This window comes from Helianthus annuus, unplaced genomic scaffold, assembly GCF_002127325.2.
Source record: "Helianthus annuus cultivar XRQ/B unplaced genomic scaffold, HanXRQr2.0-SUNRISE HanXRQChr00c001, whole genome shotgun sequence".
NCBI classification, from domain to species: Eukaryota; Viridiplantae; Streptophyta; class Magnoliopsida; order Asterales; family Asteraceae; genus Helianthus; species Helianthus annuus.
The window spans coordinates 318,678-342,643 of NW_023395517.1; the positions used below are offsets into that span (position 1 = coordinate 318,678).

General features: G+C 35.5%; 2 protein-coding genes across 2 annotated transcripts; one reads left to right on the top strand and one right to left on the bottom strand.

The window, feature by feature from the left end:
* The first annotated feature begins 888 nt into the window (after positions 1 to 888).
* On the top strand, positions 889 to 7,259 carry LOC118489680 (calmodulin-binding receptor-like cytoplasmic kinase 2). Its single transcript, XM_035987206.1, has 3 exons — positions 889 to 1,017; positions 3,062 to 4,069; positions 7,119 to 7,259. The coding sequence occupies exons 1-3, from the start codon at positions 889 to 891 to the stop codon at positions 7,257 to 7,259; spliced, it is 1,278 nt and encodes a 425-aa protein (XP_035843099.1).
* Positions 7,260 to 17,167: 9,908 nt separating this feature from the next.
* LOC110888996 (leucine-rich repeat extensin-like protein 5) lies at positions 17,168 to 17,506 on the bottom strand. Its single transcript, XM_022136488.1, has one exon. It carries the CDS (start codon positions 17,504 to 17,506, stop codon positions 17,168 to 17,170), a length of 339 nt encoding a protein of 112 aa, XP_021992180.1.
* Between the last annotated feature and the right edge of the window lie 6,460 nt (positions 17,507 to 23,966).

The following is a 23,966-nucleotide window of genomic DNA, read 5'->3' on the forward strand; positions in this document are numbered from 1 at the left end:
TTTTTGAGTCCCTGTGTTTTAGTGGTTTTAACTAGTTGAGTCCAAAAGCAAAAAGTTTAACGACCTGAGTCCCTATAAGCATTTTCATTAACCATTTGAGTCCTTTTGAGTCTAAATTTTAACCTTTTGAGTCCATTTTTTTACTCAAATCGTTATAAAATGAACAAAATTGGACTCAAAACGTTATAAAATAAATGGCTAGGGACTCAGGGCGTTAAACTTTTTGATTTTGGACTCAAGTAGTTAAAACCACTAAAACACAGGGACTCAAAAAGTAATTTACTCTAAAAAAAACATATGTTTGAAACGAAAATTTAATAAACGGACCTTTGATGTCGAGCGAAACTGGGGAAGGTTTTGAGATTATTTAGAAGGGGATTTGAATATAATGAACATGCTGGCTATTTGGGTTCCTTAGGGGATTTAAAGATGGTGGCGTTTGGGATTCCGTATCGAGGAAGCGGTGGCGCGATTCTTTAACAAAGGTGGCTAAATGGTTGCAATTCATTTGGTTGCCTAAAAAGTTTTTCTAACCTACGCAATTTATGAACAAAAAGGTGCGGCCATTTCTATACGAAAGGGTATTAATCGACATGAGTTTTAAACAAAATAGTACAATCTCCTTATCTAAAAGGTTGTGTCCTTTGAATGTACCCCAAGTTTTAAGCGAAATAGTATAACCTCTTTATCTAAAAGGTTGTGTCCTTTCAATGCACCCCAAGTTGCTTTTTGTATTATATAGTAATAGTAATAGTAATAGTAATAGTAATTTTAAACGAAATAGTATGACCTCTTTATCTAAAAGGTTGTGTCCTTTCAATGCACCCCAAGTTGTTTTTTGTATTATATAGTATTGTTTTTTGTATTATATAGTAATGAACAGAGATAATGCGAGCATTAGCGCCGGTTCAATTGAGGCGAGTGTCGGTAAGGCGACTTTACAGAAACTTCACACGATCTGGTGACGACTCCAGTCTGGAAATATCAAAATTTGATTCACATGTGTCAGATTTGAAGGTATGCAAATGAATTGAAACGAAAAGTCGGGGATTATATCTTTTTCGAAAGGGTGTGTGTCGTTTAATAAAACGGTGAAACCGAAAAGGTATGCCTTTTCAAACCCCTGTTTTCCACTCAAGAAATTTGTTCAAACCAGAAAAAGGTGAAATCATTAAAGCATATTATTGGTCATCAAAGAATAATTTAGACAACCGAACGATTTAATTTGATCACAATTTACAACAACAATCCAAAGAAATCTTCTCTCATTTTCTTATCTGTTCTTATTTTGCTTCATATCTTTCATGGTATCTATGAATTAATCGGTGCCTATCAAGGTGTGCCATATTATAAAAGGGTGTGTCGTATAAGATGAATAATGTTAGTATTTTGAACGGTTATTAACACAAACGGTTACCATTATATGCATTAGGTTTAGGGGCAAGGGGCAAATGGCAAATAATTAACACCGTTAAAGTGCTTTTTGCAAAGTTAAGTTGGTTTTTGTATAAGGATATAATTATAATTTTTAATTGCCAGTACTAAAATTTATTAAATCTTCGTATTGCTTCTTTGGTACCTGTATATATCGCAGCCATCTTACCGCCGCCACTACCCAAAAAATTATGGGGGCTACTAAATGTACCCCCTCTTGTTACTTTTTATACCCCCTTTTCCATAAACTCATATTTAAACTTGTCATATTCACCCCCTAAACAAGTCATATTTTTTTAAAAGTATTCTTTTTTGTTACAAAACAAATTCAAAAGTGTAAAAATATATTATAGACGTTTTTTTAATTGTTTACTTTTTATGTTTATTTAAAAAACGTTATTTTTTAAAAAGTTTTCAGATATTTTTTACACTTTCTCAAATAGTATTTTGATTATGTTTTCTTTTATTGCACATCTTTACAAATTACTAATAATGTTTTTCATATAAAAACAATAATAAAAAAGTTTTGAATTTTATTTTTGATAAAAGTCTACATTATATTTTTTTATCCTCTAGTTTGTATTTTAAATGTCTTATATTTATTATTTTTAATATTTTGAATTGTTTTTTTTATTTTAGAACTATTTGAAGTGGGTATCTGATGCGTGGTCGAAAACCGATGATTATTCGTAATTAACTTTTTGCTTTTACGTTACTTTTGGTTTCGAACGACCTACTTTTGATTACAAAAAAAATCCACATATATTTTCGAAATCAAACAGTTTAATATATTTTTTAAAAGAAGAAGAGAAAATGTGAATCAAACCTATTCATTTGTTTTGCTTTAGAAAATTGTTCACTTCGATCCGAGTCTTAAACTGGTTTTCACGAAAAGTGTTCACTTCGATCCAAGTCTTGATGGGTTGATAATCTTTTTTTACACTTTTGAATTTATTTTGTAACAAAAAGAATATTTTTTAAAATGCTGATTTGTATAGGGGGTAAAAATTACAAGTTTAATATGATTTTATGGAAAGGGGGTATAAAAAGTAACAAGAGGGGGGTACATTTAGCCTACCCCAAAATTATTTTAACGAAAATAAGAAAATTGTACTTTTGTTCTATTAACTTTGACAATTACCCTTATCCTCCTTTTGGTTTAGCATTTCTTACGTATCCATCCTTTCAGTAGATGGACTTTAGAAGGGGATGTTAAATGTAGACACGTTGAAAAAATTCCGTAAGTTGTACCCGTTCATAAAATAAAAAAAGAAAAAAAGGTTAAATAATTAGAGAAAAACTAAAAGAATTTCACCATCACTACTCTCTCTTTTTACACCATCCCCCCTTAAGAATTTTACACTCAATCAAAAAACCTCTCAACCGAATCCCAAATACTAAACTAAAGAAACACCATCCATGGAATCACTCAATTCATGACCCCACATTTCTTGTTTTCATAGAGCCTTTAGGATTCAAACTTGGGTTCTGGGTTCTCTCATTACGCTTTTCATTTACATAAAGCCTTCAATATCAATTTTATTAACCACAATTCATTCTGATGTATCTAACAGGTATATATAATTTCATAATTTGTAATTCTCTTTTCCCTGTCACATGTTTGCAGGGAAATAACTTGGAACACTTGAAGATTGAGCTTCATGATATAAGGTTAGCGACCCATAATTTTTCAGACACATATAAAGCTTTCTCAGGGAGATGCTATACGTGGTACACAGTAGAACTAGGCCATTTTGATAAAGAAAACCCTTCCTTCATAGAAGAGATGAGTAAATGTAAACTATTTAAGAGACACAGCGCAGTTGTGATAAAGCGCTTCCTTCCTAAAGTTGACGAGCACGAAGAAGAATTATTTTATACAGAACTTGAAGTGCTTGCTAGTGTTAAGCATCACAACATAGTCACTCTAATAGGATTTTGTGTTGAAAGTTTTGAGAGGATACTTGTCATCGAGAAATTTTCTAATGGATTCCTTAGTGATTATTTGGTTAACGTAAAAAAAATGCATAATTTGACTTGGGAAAAACGTCTGAAAATCTGCATTGACGGTGCGCACGCACTGAATTACCTTCATTATGAGATGGATGATAAAAAAATGATGATACACAGTTATATAGATCCTTCAAGATTTGGGTTGGATGAGAATTGCAGGGCAAAGATCGAAGACTTTGAGTTCGCAGTATTCCTGTCTCCAAATCAAAAAGACGAAGCTCTATGTAAAAGAACAAATTTTAAGTCAAAGTTCCATGTGGATCCAGAATATGCGAAGACCGGTAAGCTAAAAAGAGAGTCAGATGTGTATAGCTTTGGAGTAGTTATGTTTGAAATTCTATGCGGAAGAGTAGCTTGGGACCAAATTTATCTTAAGCATAGTGAGAAAGGGCTGGTTCATGTTGCAAGACAAAACTTCTCCAATGGGACAACAGATGACATTATAGATCCTATTCTAAAAGAAGAAACCAGTAAACAGAGTCATAATCCAATTAGAGGAGCCAACAAGGATTCTTTGTACACATTTTTAAAAGTTGCAAACCAGTGTGTGGCGGAGAGTCAAGACCAACGCCCAACAATGAAAGTTGTTCTCAGTGAACTTGAGCAAGCATTGGTCTTTCAAGTAAGTCGGGTATGTTTGTGTTTTTGTATTATCATAGGGTGCATATTCTCTTAATGCATAAGAAATAAGTATTAGGCATATATAATACTACAATTTCTTTTGGCTAAATTGTTACAAAGAAAGGGTCCTGAAAATATCCAAATAAGACACAATCGAAGAGAAGAACCCAGTCATTTAAACACAAATCCTTTCAAAGATTAAAGCCAACCTATGATAATGCTATTGAATCTTAAGCTAGACTTCTTACAAAGACATCAAAGTTGATCCACAACTAAAACTGTATGTCCAAACTTTTTGTCAAATAAAGTAAAGAGTTAATTGCCAAAATCGTCCCTGAGGTTTGGGTACGTTTGTCATTTTCGTCCAAATGACCTTTTTGTAACATTTTGCCCCCCACGTTTGGCAGTTTTTGCCATTTTTATCCAAATGACTAACTTAGTTAAAAAAAAACACCGTGTTTAATGAGGGTATGTTTGAAATTTTAATTTACAAGTAGGGGTATTTTGGTCTTTTCGCTTTATCATTTTATTTTAATAAAAAAACATTCTTCTTCATCCCTAGTCACCCCACCTGCACCTGCACCTCCACCACCACCACCCGACCAGCCATTACCACCATTGCCAAATTTGAAACCCTACCATACCAGCCATAACCACCATTGTCGGATCTGAAACCCCACCCAATTCTATCAAAATTCGTTCAACAAAATAACAACAATTCAATTTTTCTTCAATTTCCCGTAAAAAAACTGTTGACATCTCCTTGATTTGACTCAATTCTTGAACAAATCCGAAACGTATTGAGCCCTACTCGACTCAATTAAAACGAATTCTAAGGTTTCTAAAACAAAATCAGCATGATGAATGAATGAAACTGAAGCAAACGTAACACCGTTTCATCTGAGCAATTGGGCCAGTTTCTACCTCCTTCACGTCTCCCTTGAACACACCTTTACCAGAAGTCAGATCCACACCCGAACATAACAACTGACCCAACCCGGACAGTATGATGACCCCCGCAGAGTCGTCGGAGTTTAGAGAGTTGAATGCATGCGCCAAATCTGTCATCATCGGCTTCGTCAACGACTTTGGGCAGTGGTAGAGAGGAATCCGGTGATGCCAGGTGGTTGGTGGAGGTGGAGGTGATGGGGGTTGATGAAGATGATGGAGGTCGTGGCAGGTAGTGGCGGGAGTGGTGGTTAATGGCGGTGATAGTTGTCGCCTTGTCGGAGATAAGTTGAGTGGAGAAGTACTGTCTGCGATGATGCACATTTATACAAAGCCAAAAGACCAAAATAATCAAATATACATTTTTATATAATATATAAAATGATAAAGCCAAAAGACCAAAATACCCCTACATATAAATGTAAAATTTCAAAATACCCCTCATCAAATGGTGTTTTAACTAAGGGGCCGTTTGGCAACTTCTGAATGGTTAAGTGCTGAACCAGTAAGAGGTTTGAACCATTAAGTGCTGAACCATTAAGAGGTCTGAACCATTAAACGCCAATATAATGCTTAACCGTTCAGAAGCAAATGTCTGACCAATTCAGATTAGAGGTCTTAACCATTCAGGCCTAGTATAATGTTTAACCATTCAGACATCTGCTCGCTAAACAAACAGTCTGAAACATTAAGTGCTGAACTAGTAAGAGGTCTGAATCATTAAGAGCCTCATTAAGAGCCTCATTAAGAGGTAAACAAACAGCCCATAAGTTAGTCATTTGGATGAAAATGGCAAAAAAATGCCAAACGTGGGGGGCAAAATGGTACAAAAAAAGTTATTTTAGACGAAAATGACAAACGTGTCCAAACCTAAGGGATGATTTTGGCAATTAACTCTAAAGTAAATTTCTACTTTACAAGAACCCAATCTCTAGTGCTTCCATTTAAAGAATTGGTTAGGGAGGCTACCCCTTGGTTGAAGCTTATGGGACTTAGATGGGGACCCCTTGAAGGTCATGCCCTTGCCCTTGCTAATTGGCAGCCCCTTAGGGTAAATACTAATGTGTTTTTGTCACTTTCTCACCTTTTTATTCGGATTTGAAATATTGCATGTTCCATAAGATTATACGCATTGTTCAACACATAAAAAAAACTAATCTTCAGTTTACATCCATATGTTGGATGAATTCTGGCCACCAATCTTTTTCGTGTATAGAAGTTACAATAGAACTCCCACTTTCTTTGATATTCATTATTTTGTTACCAAATTTGACTTGTTTATGGTATTAATTCTATAGTTTGTTAATTTTCTTTTCGTATTCATTATTTTGTTACCAAATTTAACTGGTAATTTATTGTTAAATTTATTTGATGATTTTTATTTTTAAGGTAACATCTTTGGATACCAACTTCGTTGACATCTTATCATCTATTATATTATCAATTATTTCATTGTTTTATAGTTTTTATAGTTTTCCTTAGTAAATAGCTTTCACAGCCAATTTGTAGTTTTATCACAAATTTATAGTTTTGAGCATTAATTTTATTTTCTCAAATACTATTTCTTAAAGGAGGAGCAAGTACATGAGCCTAATAAGGACCAAGTTGTCGGGGAACTTCAGATAACAACTTTTGAAATTCATGTAAGACCTTCCTTTTTTTTACTTCTTCTTTTTTATTTATAAATTTTTTATGAATGAAACTAAATTATAATTTGATAAAATAGAGATAATGTGTCATTGTAAACCAGTAAGGTGCAACCCGTGCTGTACTGCGGGAAAAACGTGAAAAAAGGATTTAAAGTATATAGTATATTGGGCACATTTTTGCCATCCCTATGCTGCTTAAACCTAAAAATTAACTGGGTTTGTAATAAAGGACTTAACCTGAAACAAAAAGCACATGTATGTAAAGGTCAGCGGGTGAAAACTTAAACGCACCTAGGGTCTGTTTGGTATGGGGTAATGAAACATACGAGAGAATGGAATGAGCGAGGTAATGGAATGGACAAAGGAATGACATGGCTCATTACCATTCCATAGTATTGTTTGGTTACATGTGGGAATGGAATGAATGATTACCTTGTGTTGTTTGATAGGCAGGAAAATAAATGGAATAAAATCGGTGATGGGTTGTGGAGTTGGTTGTGGATGGCGGCGGCGGTAGTTGGCGCGACAGTGGAGGGTGGTGGGCGGCGACGGGTGGTGGCACCAACAACGATGGGTGGTGGTGTTGGCCGATAGTAGCGGTGGGCGGCGTGGCTGTTGGACCCAGAATGGCCTTAACAACTTCTTTTTACGTAATATGGCAAGTGATTTCAGTATATGTGAAAAAGATGTGCGGAAATGGAAATCAGACTTTCAAGAAACAAGACCTACAGAATTATCAAGTTTATATCACTTTGAAACAAATTAGTTTAACAAGGTGATTGTAAGATTATTATCTAATACAAATGAATCTTGATTTCTGTGGGTGAGAAGAGCAGTGGAGTTTGGGTGTATGTATGTGAATGCTAAGCATCAAACTCAAGTTTCTTCTGCCTCTCAAGCCTTCTATTTATAGACGGCTGGGTACATGAATAAACAATTGTTTATTCATGCAATAAGTCCTGCGTAAAATAGCAATTTGACAAATTCATTGAATCCATCGTTCAAGTTGCATTTGTAATCATGATAACCAGTAATGTCATGCTTCGGTCATGGGTGGCAGGATAGAGTTGTGATTTTTAGACAAGTGGGGCTTTCATCAGAAATTCTGATAAACCACTTCATCAGAAATTCTGGTGAACAAATCATCAGAAAGTCTGATGATCAGAATCGTCAGAAACTGATGATATTTTCATCAGAAATATCATCAGATCCATCAGAAATGACCTTCTCTGATAATCCAAATCAACTCTTGATCAACTTGTGATTCTTTGAAGTAGATACTTTGTATTTCAGTTGTCCTATCTGATTTTCTTCTTCTTGCTATGATCTTCAGGACTGTTATCTTCTTCAGAGATCCAGTTGATTGATATTTTCTTCAATACTTACAAATAAAGTTTCCTAACAGTTTCCCCCTAAGTATTGTAAGAAAATGAACTACCACATGAATATAAAATTTCCAAACAGTGGAAACTTAATACTTGCAAATTTAAACCAATTGCTAAAGTTTTGAAAAACAAATTACATAAAAGATGAAGAAAATAAACAAGTTTCTTTAATTCAGCTTCACTCTCTTATGCACATCTCCTTTCTTTATCTTCTTTTTGTAGGAGATATATTTGTTGCAGCTAATATACATGTCTTTGTACCATTCTCTTGCTTGGATCCATTCTTCAATCATTTGCTCAATTTCTTTTCTGCTTTCCTCCAAGTTCTTTTCTATCTTCTGAAGATGTTCTATCTTCTGTTCATGGTTTTCAGGATATACCTCAGAGTTTGATTTGAGTACTTACAGATGTCAACACTTCTGAACAAAGCTTTGTTATTATCATAGTCTCTGAAGATTACACCATATTCTTGTTTTCCATCTTTGCTTGTCTGCATAATGATGTCTCCAGATCTTGCATCATCCAATATTTCTGAGGGAACCTTTGTCTTTGGTGATCTGAAATACACCTTTTTGTTGTGCACATGTTCATAATTGATGCATAGATCAAAGTCTGAAAAAGCCATTCTTTCAAATAATAATATTCCAGCCTTTGATATGCCATTTAATGCCCTTCTGACCTCTTGGTTATTTTTCTCTTCCTTTTCATAGTGATTCTTCATGAACAAAATGTCTAAAGGATGCAGCTGGTCAGCTATTTCTTCATCAGTCACCATCTGTTCATACCCATTTTCTCTTTGAAGTGTGTATCTGTTTTGCACATAGGTTCCTCCTATATCATCAGTTGCAACTTTCACTTCATCCACCTTTAAAATTCTCCTTACCGGATTCTCATTATGCTTGTGAATGCTACCTGACCCTCTTTTCATTCTTTCTTCTCTTAAACCCAGTCTGGTAGGAGCTAGTGATCTTGGAATCCCATCTTCTTTTGTCAAATAATAACTCACCAGATTGTATTCAGGAAATATCATTACATCCCTGGCAATTTCTTTAACCATGACAGACTTGGGTTCAGAAAATTTTCTCTTAACAATCTTTGATTTTGCCACTGAATCACCTTCTTGTTCCCATTCCTTCATCGTTTGTATATTCATATATTTGCTTATTGCTGAGTCATCAGATACTGTTAGATTTCGAACAACAGCTAGCAATTTCAAATTTGTAATACATTGAGATTTTGCAGTTGCTAATCTTTTCAGCATTTCATCTTTTGGGATATTTGGAGGTGGACCCATCATTGTGGTTTCAGCTTTGGGAATTGGTGTGGTTGATGATTGTTGTGGAGTTGACTTTGGAGCTTCCTGAGGTGAGCTTTCAGCAGGAATTTCTTTCATGAGTTCTTGAGGATCCATTTTGGCTAATTTTGCAATATTGAATTGCATTTTCTCCATTAGTTGTTGTGCTTCTCTTACCAGTTTTGAGTTGCTAGCCATGTTTTTCTAAAGTTGATAAATTCAGTTTGAGCTTTCATCTGACTTGCAGCCCATTCTTTTGACAACTTCTCAAGGGCATCTGTGATACTGTTATTACTTGCCCTTAGAATGGTAACTTCTTCCAAAACTTTGTTTCCACTGCTTGACTGCCTTGACTCCATCACATTTGCAACTTGTGCTTTGATCTTCTCTATTTCTGTGAGAATCATCTGGATTTCTGATGCAAAGATGTTGAGTTCTGGTGCTTTTTCTTTCATCTTCTGAAGAGACTTTAGTGTTTTAGAGTTATCATCAGTTTGTTTCTTTATTTCTTTTACTGATTCTGATAAAGTCTTCATCTCAGCCCTTTGACCTTGTATTTCTAACAACAACATGTCAAGTTTTTCTTCCAGTAGATTTCTTTTGCAGACTTTGTAAACATTTTCCAACATAGTTTCCAGAGTTTCTTGATTCATGGGTTTTTCAGGGATATTTGGAACAACAGATGTTCCTGCTAACATTACAGCTGCAAACATATTTGCTGCTGTTTTGGAAATGATAGGGTCACTCTTGGCTTTACCAGAATTCGGTGCAACCTTAAGTTACCAATATCATATCCACCAGTGGTGAGTGACATACTCTCATCCTGGATTTCCTTATATCCTTGAATCACATCAATATGTGATTCTCCATAAGTTTTTAAGGTAAACATGTTACCTTTTTTAAGATTTCCTTGATCAGTTTCCTGATCTCCATCTGTTAAGATCTCCTTCTCTTCCTCATTTTCTGATTCAGAGTTGAGATTAAAAGCACTAGTAACCTCTTTATCAATATCAGTTCTTTAATGTTCTATGTTGTAAGAAACATTTACTGAACTTTCTGATTTTGTTTGTTTTGAGTGAGTATCAACTAAAACAGTTCTTGAGATAGATGTACCAGCGATATGGGATTCATCATGATGTGTTACCTCAGTTGCTTCAATTTCAGTGCCATCAAGTTGAGCTTTTTCAGAATGACCTCCAGCATCTTCATGAATTCTTCCAGCAATATGTGATTCTGCATGATGTTCTTGTGCTGTCTTTTGTAGTATATCAAAATCTGGATGAATTCTTCCTTCATGAATTTGGTCATCTTCAGCGTCATCTGGTGAGTTGGTAATCATCAGAATTCCTTCTCCTCCTGCCTCTTTTGATGATTTTGACTTCTGTTCTTCATCTCCTTCTAGTGATGAAGAGCATTTGAAAACTTCTCTACTGGCTCTTTCTGTTGTAGAGTCTGATTTGGTTAGAAGTGCTTCATGCGGTATTCTGAACTGTGAATCTGGTGTAATGAGACATAGCATGCTTTCTGGTAATTCAGGGATATCTTTGTCAGATCCCCAACCATGATTGGAACTCCAGGCCTTCATAGTGTTTGATCTCCACAAATTTTCCAAAATTGGAATTTCTATTTCTCTTTCAGCAAATGTTTCAGAAATGAAAATGGAAATTAACCTCGGATATGGCAGATGTGTGATTATTTTTCCATTTTTGGTGATGATTGACCTCTTGATTAGGTTGAAAAATTCTGACCCATAATCAATTTTGAACCCAGTTATGAGTCCATACATGATTGTTAAAGTAGCTTGATTGATCTGATCAGTTCCTCCGATTTTTGAGGTGAGACATTTGTTTAATACTTCCATCATCACTTGCCATATAGCTGGCATTTCATTTCTTCTGATTGAACCAATTTTATTGATCTTCTTGTTTTGTAACCAAGCCCAATGATAAAGCTTAATAGCTCTTTTCTGCTTGGTGCTTCCACATAGTTATCAAGAATAGGTAGTTCGAGCCATTCTCTTACCCTTGTAGGAGTCAATATTACAAAAACATTTTCCCATACATGAGCAGAGATTTGGTTTTCTTCAACTTCATCAAAGGTGTTAACAAATTGTCGTAGCAGCTTTTCTGGTACTTCTCTCTCTTTTGTTAGAGCTCCTGAAATTGGACAGTTCATGAGATACTCTATCAGAAGTTGACATCTTACATCATATTCTGAATGCTCTGTATTCATCAGCAAATTGTTTTCTTTCATTGGCAGATATTCAGTGTCTTCAATGAAAGATACACCGTGTTGAACAATTGGGATGTTGAGGTTTACTTCGGTCATTTTTAGAAGTTTGTGAATTAGGGTTTGGAATTTAGGGATTTTTGAGTGAGGAACAGAGTCAGCTTTAGTTTGGAATTTGTGAGAAAGGTGTGATTTTTGAATTTTCTGCTAAGTGAGATTTATATAGTGAAGGGTTTTAGCAGAGAGTTGTGGGTTTATGGAGTTAGAACGTGTCATGTAGTGGCGGTTAAAGGATCATTAATTGTCTTTATTACCGTTTGATCATGGGATGTCGGTTTTTTGTTCATGATATAACCGTTAGATCGTGGGTATCAAGACTTTAATGATGATTAATCGTGTAATCGTGGTTGTGCCCTTTCAACGTGTTCTTTTAATTTGTAGTTTCACTGAAGAGCTTCATCTGAGTTCAGATTGGAGGAAATTATCGGTTGTATGACACCTTTCCATTTTCGTGGACCCTACTCTTTTGAAGAGGTCCAATCAACTTTCTTCATCTGCATCCTTTCTTTCCTTATAAGTCAAAGTTTCATGTCCTCAGACTTTCAACAACTTCTGTTAAAAAGTATCCATTTCTTTAGTTCTGACTTTTGTTTGACCCCTTTTGATATGGTCAATAAAAGTCAACAGAAGTCAACAGAATTGATGTATTTTTCCCCCTAAATTTGTGACCGTTTTCACCAGATTTTGAAGTACCTACTTCAACACTTTTGATATTAAGTAAGCAATCCTCCTCCTTTTTTTTTCTTTCTTTTTTTTAAGAAGATGAGAGGGAATGAGATAAATTTTATTTTCTTGCTTTTAATTATAAAAAGATTGTTTTACCAGATTATATTTTTGGTTATCAGAAAATTAGATTTTTTTTCTTTAAAAATTTATTTCTGATGATCATTCTTATTTATCCATTTCCTACTTAGCAACATAAAACAAGAGTCAACTAAAACAAAACAAGTAGCATATTATATAAACATATTTATCATACAAACTATCTACACACATAAGATCCAATCATGGAGAGTTCTAATCAATATCTATTCCATCTCCATGTTCTATCTCAAGAAGTACCCAAAGTTCAGTTACCAAACCAGAATTTTTATTTGTTGGTCTTAGTAAACTGATGCTTGCATTCTGTTGATAACCAGCAGGTATACCACCAAAGCCCAGTTGGCTTGTGATATCTTCATTAGAAAACGAGGATACATCAAAAATGGCTTGCCTGACCACATGTTACTTGCAAAGTCTCTCATTAAATAATAAGAGAAGTTGTAAGGAATGTTCAATGTGATGGCTCTGCAAATTTCTAACAACTTATTAGATGCTTCATGATGATTTATGGCTTTCTTTGAGAAGCATGCACCTAGTTGAGTAATCAGAAACTGTCATGGCTTGATAAAGTCATTTTTGTTGATTACTCTGGGATTATTTTCAGGATTGTACCCCATGTGCTCCAATGTTTCTCGAATCTCAGAGTATGAGAACATCAGTACATCGTTGTCATCATTCAGTTGAAGAGCCATTCTGATGTTACTTTCAGTTACTCGGATTCTTTGATTGAGCACTTCACTTTCAATATATATTCTCCCTCTATCCTGACTTTCTGACAAAGTTGCGTTTTGCCAAAAGGTTTGAAGGATTTCAGGGAATATCGTTATGTTGGCAGTGAGAGCATATCCTATGTTGCTTTCCATGAGCATGTTTACCACCGTTTGACACCCATCCCAGAGAGGACCCTTAAAGCTAGTTCTGAGTTTGAGGTTATGGTATGGATGTTGAGTAAGTGGAAAACGATCAGCTCTAATTTTAATCTTGTTGTGTGTGTGTTTCTGAAAGTATGTAGCAGAAGATAAAGAAGTTTTCTGGTGAATTTCTAAGTGATGGTGACGGACTTTGCTTAATGCGGTGAACATATATAGTAAATTTATGAACTGCCATAAATGGTATCTACCCACTGTATCTTGTCTACCACAATCTTGGTTATTTTAATTGTTTATCAGATGACGTAAAGAACAACCCAGATAGAACTCTCTTCATTAAATGATTTAGGCGGCTATCTTTCAGTTTTATCTATCATGATTACCTACCATTGTCACTTCAGTGTATTTAATGAAGAAGAAAATATCTACACCTACTATCAATCCTCAGAAAAACTTCTGTCAAATGATTCAATTAAAAAATAACGACAAAATAATAATAAGAAAATAAAAGTGAAAGAGAAAAAAAATAAGAATATGTAAAATTTCAGATTATGAATTTGTCAATTTGAATTTTAAATAAAGGTAATGAAATGTATGAACTTGTTCAAATAATCATTCAATAATTTTGTTTCAAGAAGTTTTTTTTATTTGTTACCAGAATTTCTAATCATTTGTTAACTTTTCTGATAATGTATCAGATTTTCTCATAATTTATCAGAAGAATTTCTGGTGCTTTATCATATATGCATTTTTTTCTTCTTGTGATTCTTTTATTTGAACAAGTTACGTATCAAAAAGAATTTTTTACCATGATTTAGCAGATCATACCTTAAGCCTTTTAATCATAGGCTACTTTCTTCAATGATCAAATGATCCTTCCATTTATTTCATTTCCAAAGTTCACCATTTTACCCAGTTTTGAGACAAGGTTGTTGAGTAAGCTCCTATCCACAGTCATGTGCTTGGAGCTTCCTGAGTCGCAGTACCAGATCTGCTACACATGATGGTCCTAAAATGAAATGGTTAGAGGCTTTTAGGTACCCAGGCATGCTTGGGTACTCTTTCTGATGATATTCTGGTTTTATTATTTTTTCTAAATGACCTTTCATCAGAATTTCTATTAAATGCTGAGCCATTAACAGATTTTTTCTTTTTCTTTTGGAGATAGTGTTGAACAAGCTTCAGTATTTCAACACACATACAAGAGTCATCAATGTTCCTTCTTGTGATGGAATGAGGTTATAATTTTGAAAAGATGAGTGAACTGCTTCAGGAGTTTTTACAAACTCTTGATTTAATTCACTTCTTTTTGGTTCAAAATTTGGCTTATCAAAGGAGTATTCAGAACATGTTGATTTGCAAGTTTCAGAATCCGATTCTGATATAAATTTATCAGAAATCTGTTGAGTTTCTTTTACAAAGACAGTGGGTTTGTTATTGTTTGTTCTCACATAACCCAAACCCTCTCCTTTGTTCTTTGGAGTGGACTCTATGAAATTTATGAATTCTTTTGCTTCTTGAAAACCTCTTACATTAATTTCTTTATCATTGATTTTCTTGTAAAGATCTCTTCTTTCATTTTCATAGAACTCAATTTTAGCTCTTTGATCTAAACTTTGTTCTATTAGTAATTGATTTTCAAGAATAATTTTATTCAAGGTCTGCTGCAACTCATCAGATTTTTTACCATCTGATTGATGTTTAACTCGCAAGTTTAAAAAATATGACATGAGCTCATTTAGCTTGTGTCCAAGATCAAGATTGTCTAAACTTACCTGTTTTCCTGAAGTCTCTGGTATGTCATCAGAAAGTGCCATGAGACAGAAGTTGGCCATTTCTTCTTCGTTTTCATCAGAAGAGTCATCAGATAGCCATGTATCTGTCCCAGCAATTAAGCTGACTTGTTGTTGTTGCTTCTTAGCTTCCTCAAGCTTCTTTTCATAGTAAGCAACATCTTTCAGCTTCTTGGTCTTGCACTCAGATGCATAATGACCATTTTGCTTGCACTTGTAACACACCACCTCAGACTTTCCTTTATCCTTAGATCTAACTTCTTCTTTAGATCTACCATCCATCCTCCCTCTATCACTCCTCTGGTATCGCTGACCTCCTCCCCTCAACCTCTGCTCAAAAGTTTTGGTGAGCAGTGTTATTGCTTCAGCAAAAGCAAAAGCTGAAAAATCTGATGATGTATCAGAAGTTTGAAGACTCTGGTTGTTTGATGGTTGTGGATCATTGGAAATTGTTTGTCTTTGTGGGTTTGAGATAAGAGCTAAAGATCCCCCTCTTTGAATGGTTTCTTCAAATATTTCTTCCTCTCTGGGGATCAAGATGCTGTATAAGTCATGAAGACTCATGTTTCCTAGTTCTAAGGTTGAGGACAAAGTCATTGTGAGACTCCTCCATTCTCTAGGCAAAGCATCAAGAAATTTTATGTTTCTTTCATCATTTGATTTGGTTATTCCAAATTTCTTTAGCTCGTTTAAAAGTTTTGTGAACCTTTGATATGTGTCATTTAATTTTTCATTAGGTAAACTTTTAAACCTTTCATAGGATGAGACATTGTTTGTTCTCCTGTTTCTTTTCATCCTTTCTCCTCTTTCACAAAGATTTTCCAACTGATCCCATATTTCCTTGGCTGATGCACAAGCATCAACTTGAGAAAATATGTCATTTGGATGGCCATTATTAAGAGTGATTTTGCTCTTTCATCCCCAGCTACCAGTTCCTTGTCTTCCTCGCTCCAAAGTATTTCACTTTTCGGAGCTCGGGAGGCAGGGATAGCTAGTAGTTGGTCAGTTGCTGGAATTGCTGGTATTTCAGTTATTGGTATATGCGGACCCCTTTCAATGGATTGAAACAGAGCTCGGTCATGACCATTAAGGAAATTGACCATCTTGATTTTCCATTGGTGGTATTCCTCTCTGACCAGAGTCGGAGGTTTGGACATAGAACCAATATTAAAAGCATTATTCCAGGATTGAAAGTTGGCCATATTTAGAAAAAAGAAGAAGAGCGATTGATCGTTTGAAAATAATTTATTCAATCTACTCTGATACCAATTGTTGGACCCAGAATGGCCTTAACAACTTCTTTTTACGTAATATGGCAAGTGATTTCAGTATATGTGAAAAAGATGTGTGTAAATGGAAATCAGACTTTCAAGAAACAAGACCTACATAATTATCAAGTTTATATCACTTTGAAACAAATTAGTTTAACAAGGTGATTGTAAGACTATTATCTAATACAAATGAATCTTGATTTTTGTGGGTGAGAAGAGCAGTGGAGTTTGGGTGTATGTATGTGAATGCTAAGCATCAAACTCAAGTTTCTTCTGCCTCCCGAGCCTTCTATTTATAGACGGCTGGGTACATGAATAAACAATTGTTTATTCATGCAATAAGTCCTGCGTAAAGTAGCAATTTGACATATTCATTGAATCTATCGTTCAAGTTGCATTTGTAATCATGATAACCAGTAATGTCATGCTTCGGTGATGGGTGGCAGGATAGAGTTGTGATTTTTAGACAAGTGGGGCTTTCATCAGAAATTCTGATAAACCACTTCATTAGAAATTCTAAATTCTGGTTAACAAATAATCAGAAAGTCTGATGATCAGAATCGTCAGAAGAAACTGATGATATTATCAGATCCATCAGAAATGACCTTCTTTGATAATCAAAATCAACTCTTGATCAACTTGTGATTCTTTGAAGTAGATACTTTGCATTTCAGTTGTCCTATCTGATTTTCTTCTTCTTGCTGTGATCTTTAGGACTGTTATCTTCTTCAGAGATACAGTTGATTGATATTTTCTTCAATACTTACAAATAAAGTTTCCTAACAGTGGCCGACAGTGGAGGGTGGCAGTAGCGGTGGTCCGGGTGGCGGTGGAGTTGGTTGGCGCAGGGGCCGGTGGTCGATAACGGTCATTGTGGTGGTGATGGAGGGTGGTGGCGTCGGTGGTGGTGGTGGGCGTTGATCGATGGCGAAGTGTGGCGATGGCGGGAGGTGGTGGTGGCGCTTGTCGGCGGTGGAGGGAGGCGGCAGAGGGTGGCGATGGTGTCGGTTGGTCAGCGATGTTAGGTGGCGAAGGGTGATCGCGAGGGTGGGTGGCGGTGGCGGGAGGTGACAGCAGTGGTCGAGGTGGTGGCGGTTGTCGGTGATGGTCTGTGGCATAGGGTGGCAGGTGGTGGTGGTCGGTGGATGTGCCAAAAGGTGGCAGGTGGTGATGGTGGCTGGTTGTAGGTGATGAATGGTGAGAGGGGGAATGGAATGAAAAAAAACAAGGGTGGCAGATGGAACGAATTTGAGGGAATAAAATGTCTTATATAATAGGTGATTTCATTAACTTGACCAACCTAACACATTTATTTTCATTGGCTCGTAATAGTTCATTCCATTATCCCTCTCATTTCAACATACTATACACTACCCTAGTGGAGTTTAAAAAAAAACTTAAATCTTGTATTTTCTGTAAATTTGTCTTAAAGATTTATTTAAGCATATTATGTAATTTAATTAAGGATTTATTTAATCATATACTTCAACTAAAATGGTAAATCAATTTCATTTATGTGGGTTGAAGGTGGGATAAGAGTGAAAATACATAAAGTTGGGTGACCCATAACCTAGTGTTCTAGCGATATGATGTTTGTCTTCAACAAAAGTGATTTAGGTTCAAACCGTTAAAAAAAGTAAGGCTAATCTTAGAGCACTGAGCTAAACGTATAGTTTTAGTACTATTATTATATACTACATAGTTTTACGTATTTTAGTACTATACCTATATATATAGGGTAGGGATCCTAAGAGAAGTCCACCTTATTTGAGAAACTTAGAAGCAATCTGTACCACACATTTTCCCTAACCAAAAAATGCAAAAAAAAAAAAAAAAGTGAAAAAATGCATAAAAGTTTTTTTTTTTTTGGAAAATCACAGTTATTACTTTAAGAATTTAATTTTTTATTTTTGAAAATTTTTTTTGGGGATTTATACACATGTGTATATTGTTAATCTTTTAACTATACATATATGTATATTGTCAAGTATACATATATATATATACATGTTTAAAATTGAAAAAATATGTGTTATAAACCGTAAACCTTAAACCCTAAACACTAAAGCTAAATCTTAATGCTAAACTCTAAAGCTAAAGCCTAATTCTAAACCCTAAAACTAAACCCTAATGCTAAACCCTAAAGCTAAACCCTAATTCTAAACCCTAAAGGTAAACCCTAATGCTAAACCCTAAAGCTAAAGTTAAACCATAAAGCTAAACCCTTAATGCTAAACCCTAATGCAAACCCTAAAGCTAAAGCTAAACCCAAAAGTTAAAGCTAAACCCAAAAGCTAAACCCAAAAGTTAAAGCTAAACCCTAATGCTAAACCGTAAATACTATTGCTAAACCCTAATGCTAAACCCTAAATACTAATGCTAAACCCTAAATAACACTTATTTTTCAACTTTAAACATGTATATACATATATGTATAATTGACAATATACATAAATATGTATAGTTAAAAGATTAACAATATACACATGTGTATAAATCCCAAATTTTTTTAAGAATGTCTGAATGAGTTCTTTCTGAAATGCAATGGCCTAAATACACAAAAGAAAGTGTTTTTTCTAAAACGCAATAGACTAAAAACACATAAAAATGTGTTCTAACTAAAGCGCAATGGACTAAAAACACTTCAAAATGTGTTTTTTTAAACGCAATGGACCAAAAAAAACACATAAAAATGTTTTTTTTTTCTAAAACGCTATGATCTAAAAACACAAAAGAAGGTGGTTTTTCTATAACTCAATGGATTAAAACACATAAAAATGTGTTTATCTAAAATGCAATAGACTAAAAGACACTTTAAAATGTGTTTTTCTAATACGCATTAGACCAAAAACACATAAAAATGTGTTTTCTTAAAACGCAATAGATAAAAACACAAAAGAAAGTGGTTTTTTAGGCAATGGACAAAAAACACATAAAATGTGTTTTACCTAAAACGCAATTGACTAAAACACAATAAAATGTGTTATTTCTTAAACGTAATGGACTGAAAATACAAAAAAAAAACTGTGTTTTCATTCCTTTGTAAAACACAATGACTTAATTCAAAAACTCAGATTGTAAAAATGCAATTCAAAATTTCTTACATAGATCGAAGCCGATTTCTTCAGATTTCTTCAATGATTGACGAAATTTGAATGCTAGAAACATTTATCAGCGATCGAATGGAACGAATCGAGTGATTCGCTTCAAAATCACAGGAAAAAAATGAGATATTGTATGAAATTAAACTGGGTTTCTTCAAAAAAGTTAAAGAACATGTTGATTGGGTGTTTGAACATTGATTGGTGACGAAAATCACACTATAATGTAGTGATTATTGAGATAGAAAGTGTAGAAAGTGTTGAAGATGGTGGGTTTTGAAGTTACAGAGAGAAAAGGGAGAAGATTGGATAAAATTGACTAAAATACCCTTCCTCTTTATTTTAAATTTGGGAAATTAGTCTATAATAATCCCACCTAGACCTTATTGGCCATTAATAATCTCACCTAGACTTTATTGGCCATTAATAAATAGATTTTTTAGGGATTTTGATCAGAACGACGATACAAGTCCATTGATGTAAAACTTGCCTCGAAACGGTGCTCCAAACGATGAAAAACGACGCTTCAATTCAGGTGCTTAAATTTTCAATTAACAAAAATCAAGTCACTTGGAGCACCATTTCAAAGTAAGTTTTACATCAATGGACTCATATCGTCGTTCTGATTAAAAGCCCTAAAAATCTGTTTGTAATTTAGAAAAAATCTTAACTCCATTAAATTTTTTTAACGGGGGACCGTTGTAGGAAAAATAGGTTAAAGCATAGTTACCTAAATCGCGGTACGTTCCGGTACGGGTACGCGGACCGGGTACGCGATTCGCTAGATTTGGTGTATTCGGTACGAAGAGGGGTAGGTTCATTTCGGTACGAACCGGTACGGTGTACCATGAAACATGGTTCAATATAGCAAAATCATTACTTAACATATAAAATATTATAATCAAAACTAGATAGAAATATAAATTTCCATCATAAATAAAAATATAAATTTCCATCATAAAATTAGATAAAATATAAATTTCCATATACATTATTATAGCTTTTAGACTTCCATAATTTCTCTTTACTTATTTATGGAATCTTGGTAGATAAATAGTTAAGTAATGAAGGTTAATTAGAATATAAGGTAATTTAGAAATTTTAACAAACATTTAATTCATTTCCATAAATTCTCCATATTGTAATAATATATTATTTTGCTCACTCTCTCTTTAATGGTTCAATAACCTCTTATCTCTCTCAAAACACCATAACCCTAATTCCCTAAACTCTTCATCCCATCTCATCAGAAAGATTCCTTCATCTAATTTTTATAAAGTTCCTTTCACGACACAAGAATTGAAATCAGATGGTTCTTGTACACATTTTAATTTCGATTTCCAGTGATTGATTGATTGGAACGTCCCAAAAACATCTAGCCGGCGTATCAGTATTGAAGAACCAAGTCCCGAGCGGGTCGATACTTCTACGATGATGGATACGAAACATGGCCACACCTCGTCTTCTCCGTCTCATCCTAGACCTGCAAACAAGGAGAGAGAAACGTGGGCAATGTAGAGACGACCGGTAGAGGAAGAATCCCCTATTTCCAGCTACAAAAGTGTTGCCCTATATCTCATGCCCTAATGAGGAGGTGGAGACCTCCTTATATAGGAGATATGGGAAAACCCTAACCTCAATGGGCCAGGCCTAGTTAGGGGTTATCTCTACGAGCCCACAGCCTAGTGTAGTATAAACTACAATGTGCTGGGCTTCGCGGGTTAGTACACAATAATAATAATAATATATAATTAATATAAAAGTGATAAATAGCATAAACGTCCGACCGTTCGGGTCGGGACCAGTACCATACCTCGTCATGTCCCCCAGTCTAGTGGTGCTCCCGCGTGCAAGCGTGGGAGGAGCACTTAGACTTATTAGGAGCTCGGGAGTGAAAATTACTAATTTTAGGCTTACATGTTGTCCGGGTGCGAGAAATTTGTTGGCCACGTTTGTTGTGGTTGTCGTTGGCTGTGAGTAAAGATAATGGAACAATGAATAGTATACGATTGTTCATCGTGGAAATTGGTTGGGCAAACCTGACGCACGCTGGTTGGTTATAGACAATTGCCATTTGTACTGGCATATTACCCCGAGCTTGCCCAGGCTATGCGTATGTGGTTAGATCTCATGCATGAGTCTTGGAACATGCTGAGTTTTGGCAGTTAAGTACCTCGCCTTTGGATGATTTTTCAGGTGTGGCCCTGCCTTAGTGGTGCGCACACAGTCGTGTGGGCTACTGTAGAATATTCACCCTTTGATGTGATTTTTGTCAGTTAGCATATGGTGCGCTAAGGACATTCAACCCATTGAGAAAGTCGATGTTGATGTGATGATGATCCCTACCACGCGTCCGTGTCACCGGGATCCCCGTTGTCGTAATGTGCAGCCATTGGTGGTCATAGACGCATATACGGATGTTATGCCACCTTAGGCGAATGTGAAACCGCTGGTGGTTGTACCAGTCGTTGTTATTGATAATCCGATTATAGCAGTTATCGTTGCCATTGGAAAGAATGATATACAATGCACTCCTGCAGAAATGCTTGTTATGCTCAGTGACCTCAGAGGGGTGCTTAGAGCGTTATTTATGCTCCCCACAATGTTTGTATAATTGTAGGACAAGTACTTGGTTTTTCATCAGTGGTTGTGCATCTATTACCAAGATACCCACTGGAGTAGTAGTGGTTGAATACATCTATTACCAAGATGCCCACTCTTAGCGCTGTATAATTTGATCATCTGACTTTGTTATTATGAAAAATGTGTCGTGTCAGAGTTATTTTTTACCGTGATATGCAGTTCAAATGCGGTGGTATGTTGTGTTTACAAATGTTTATATGAACACTTGTAGATATCAGAAAGTGCTTTATAACCCGCGCGGCGTTAACGAACACTTGAACAACAAACTGTTTTCTACGCGCTTGGCGTGAACGAACACTCATTGAGATAATAAAATGCTTTATACGCGCTACGCGTGAATGAGCACTTTATATAAGCTATTACGTGCTTTCCCTGGACGCGCACTGCCGTGTGGAATGCTTATAGTAGGTGGCATGTCTGTTTACCTCGCCGACTGTGGCGTGAGGGTTTTCTGTTATCCATGTCGCAAACTAGTGTGGAGAATACATATCCGAATAAGTATTTTTCCTGTCGCATAGCGTGTGGAATACTTATTCGAATAATCAAGTATACTAGTTTTGTCGTGCATTTATCTTGACTACAAAATTGCATATGTTGTGTCAAGTGGTATAGTCATAGTCAAGATGATGTGAGAAGTATAAATATCGTCTGGCATATTGAAAACACCCACATTATATAAGAACTGATGTGGGATAATGTGCAGTGGATATCATCTTAATGGGTAGCCAAAGAGAAGATGATCACTTTTAAGGCATAGTGGCGCTATACCCTGCTAGTCCCCCAGTTCAGTGCTGCTAAATAATGTTAGTAGCATTGAACTTTAGCAAAAAGTGCTAGAAAACCATCATACAAATGCATATCTAAATATATCTCATAACAAAAATATAGCCTTCGTGTCATACGTGCGAGTCTGCATGACTAGACATAATTTCTCTTGAGCTTTGTTGTTTAATTATGCCCATAGATAAACATGAACTCCTGGATCAGCAGATCATACAACGTTTTGGAGGTTGGATAAAACTAAGGAATTTGGGTAGATTCCGCTTATTCATTAAACCACCTCTTTAGACGGTTTGATTCACAGTGCTCTAGGATATGAGGCATGGGTGTGCCTATCACAAATGATTGTAATAAACAAAAGGACATATCTATATTTGTGATTTGTCGTGTTTGTCTTCCATTGAATATGTGTTGTTATCTTACAACATTATGTGGTTGTGCACAGGTATGGAAATGGAAGTGAAAGCAATACTTTATGATTAGTATATGAGCATCCTGTATTTAAGGACCGGCTCATTGCAAAGTTTGTACGCCATACTTAACATGTAAAGAAAAGAAGCTGGAACTTACAGATGTCTCTTGCACGTGTTCAACAAAGAGGTGGTTCGTTGAGCGAGTAGTACGGCCAAGAGGTATTCGGGACGCGAAGTAACCCAGCGAAAAGGTGGCATGAGTGAGAGTAAGCTGTGCGACACACATACTTTTCGACGAGAGGCAATGCTGCCAAGAGGACGAGGTGACCTAAATATAGCACGATAGCATATGTTCTTTGTAGATATGACTTGTGACTTCGTTGTTGGCGTGACTCGCAGCTGATGCGACGTTGTCGATAGTAACATCTATAAACCAAAGGTTCTTCCCACGGTGATGGATGAAGACATTTTTATCCACACCATTACCAATATAATCATGTGCTTACATCTAAAGCCATTGTTATCCGCGTTGTTCTTGATTTTGTTAAGAAGCCAAATGTAAATATTGCATAAATACCTTTGAAGGATTATTTATCCAAAGTTGTGTCTTTGGATGCGAATCATTTGGTGTGCCAACCAAA

Bases quoted from the DNA above. Each gene is read 5' to 3' on its own strand.
- LOC110888996 (XM_022136488.1), bottom strand. From the start codon at position 17,506: ATGCCACAGACCATCACCGACAACCGCCACCACCTCGACCACTGCTGT.
- LOC118489680 (XM_035987206.1), top strand. From the start codon at position 889: ATGCGAGCATTAGCGCCGGTTCAATTGAGGCGAGTGTCGGTAAGGCGA. The intron at 1,018-3,061 runs GTATGCAAATGA...ACATGTTTGCAG, and splicing joins CACATGTGTCAGATTTGAAG to GGAAATAACTTGGAACACTT. The intron at 4,070-7,118 runs GTAAGTCGGGTA...TTTGATAGGCAG, and splicing joins AGCAAGCATTGGTCTTTCAA to GAAAATAAATGGAATAAAAT.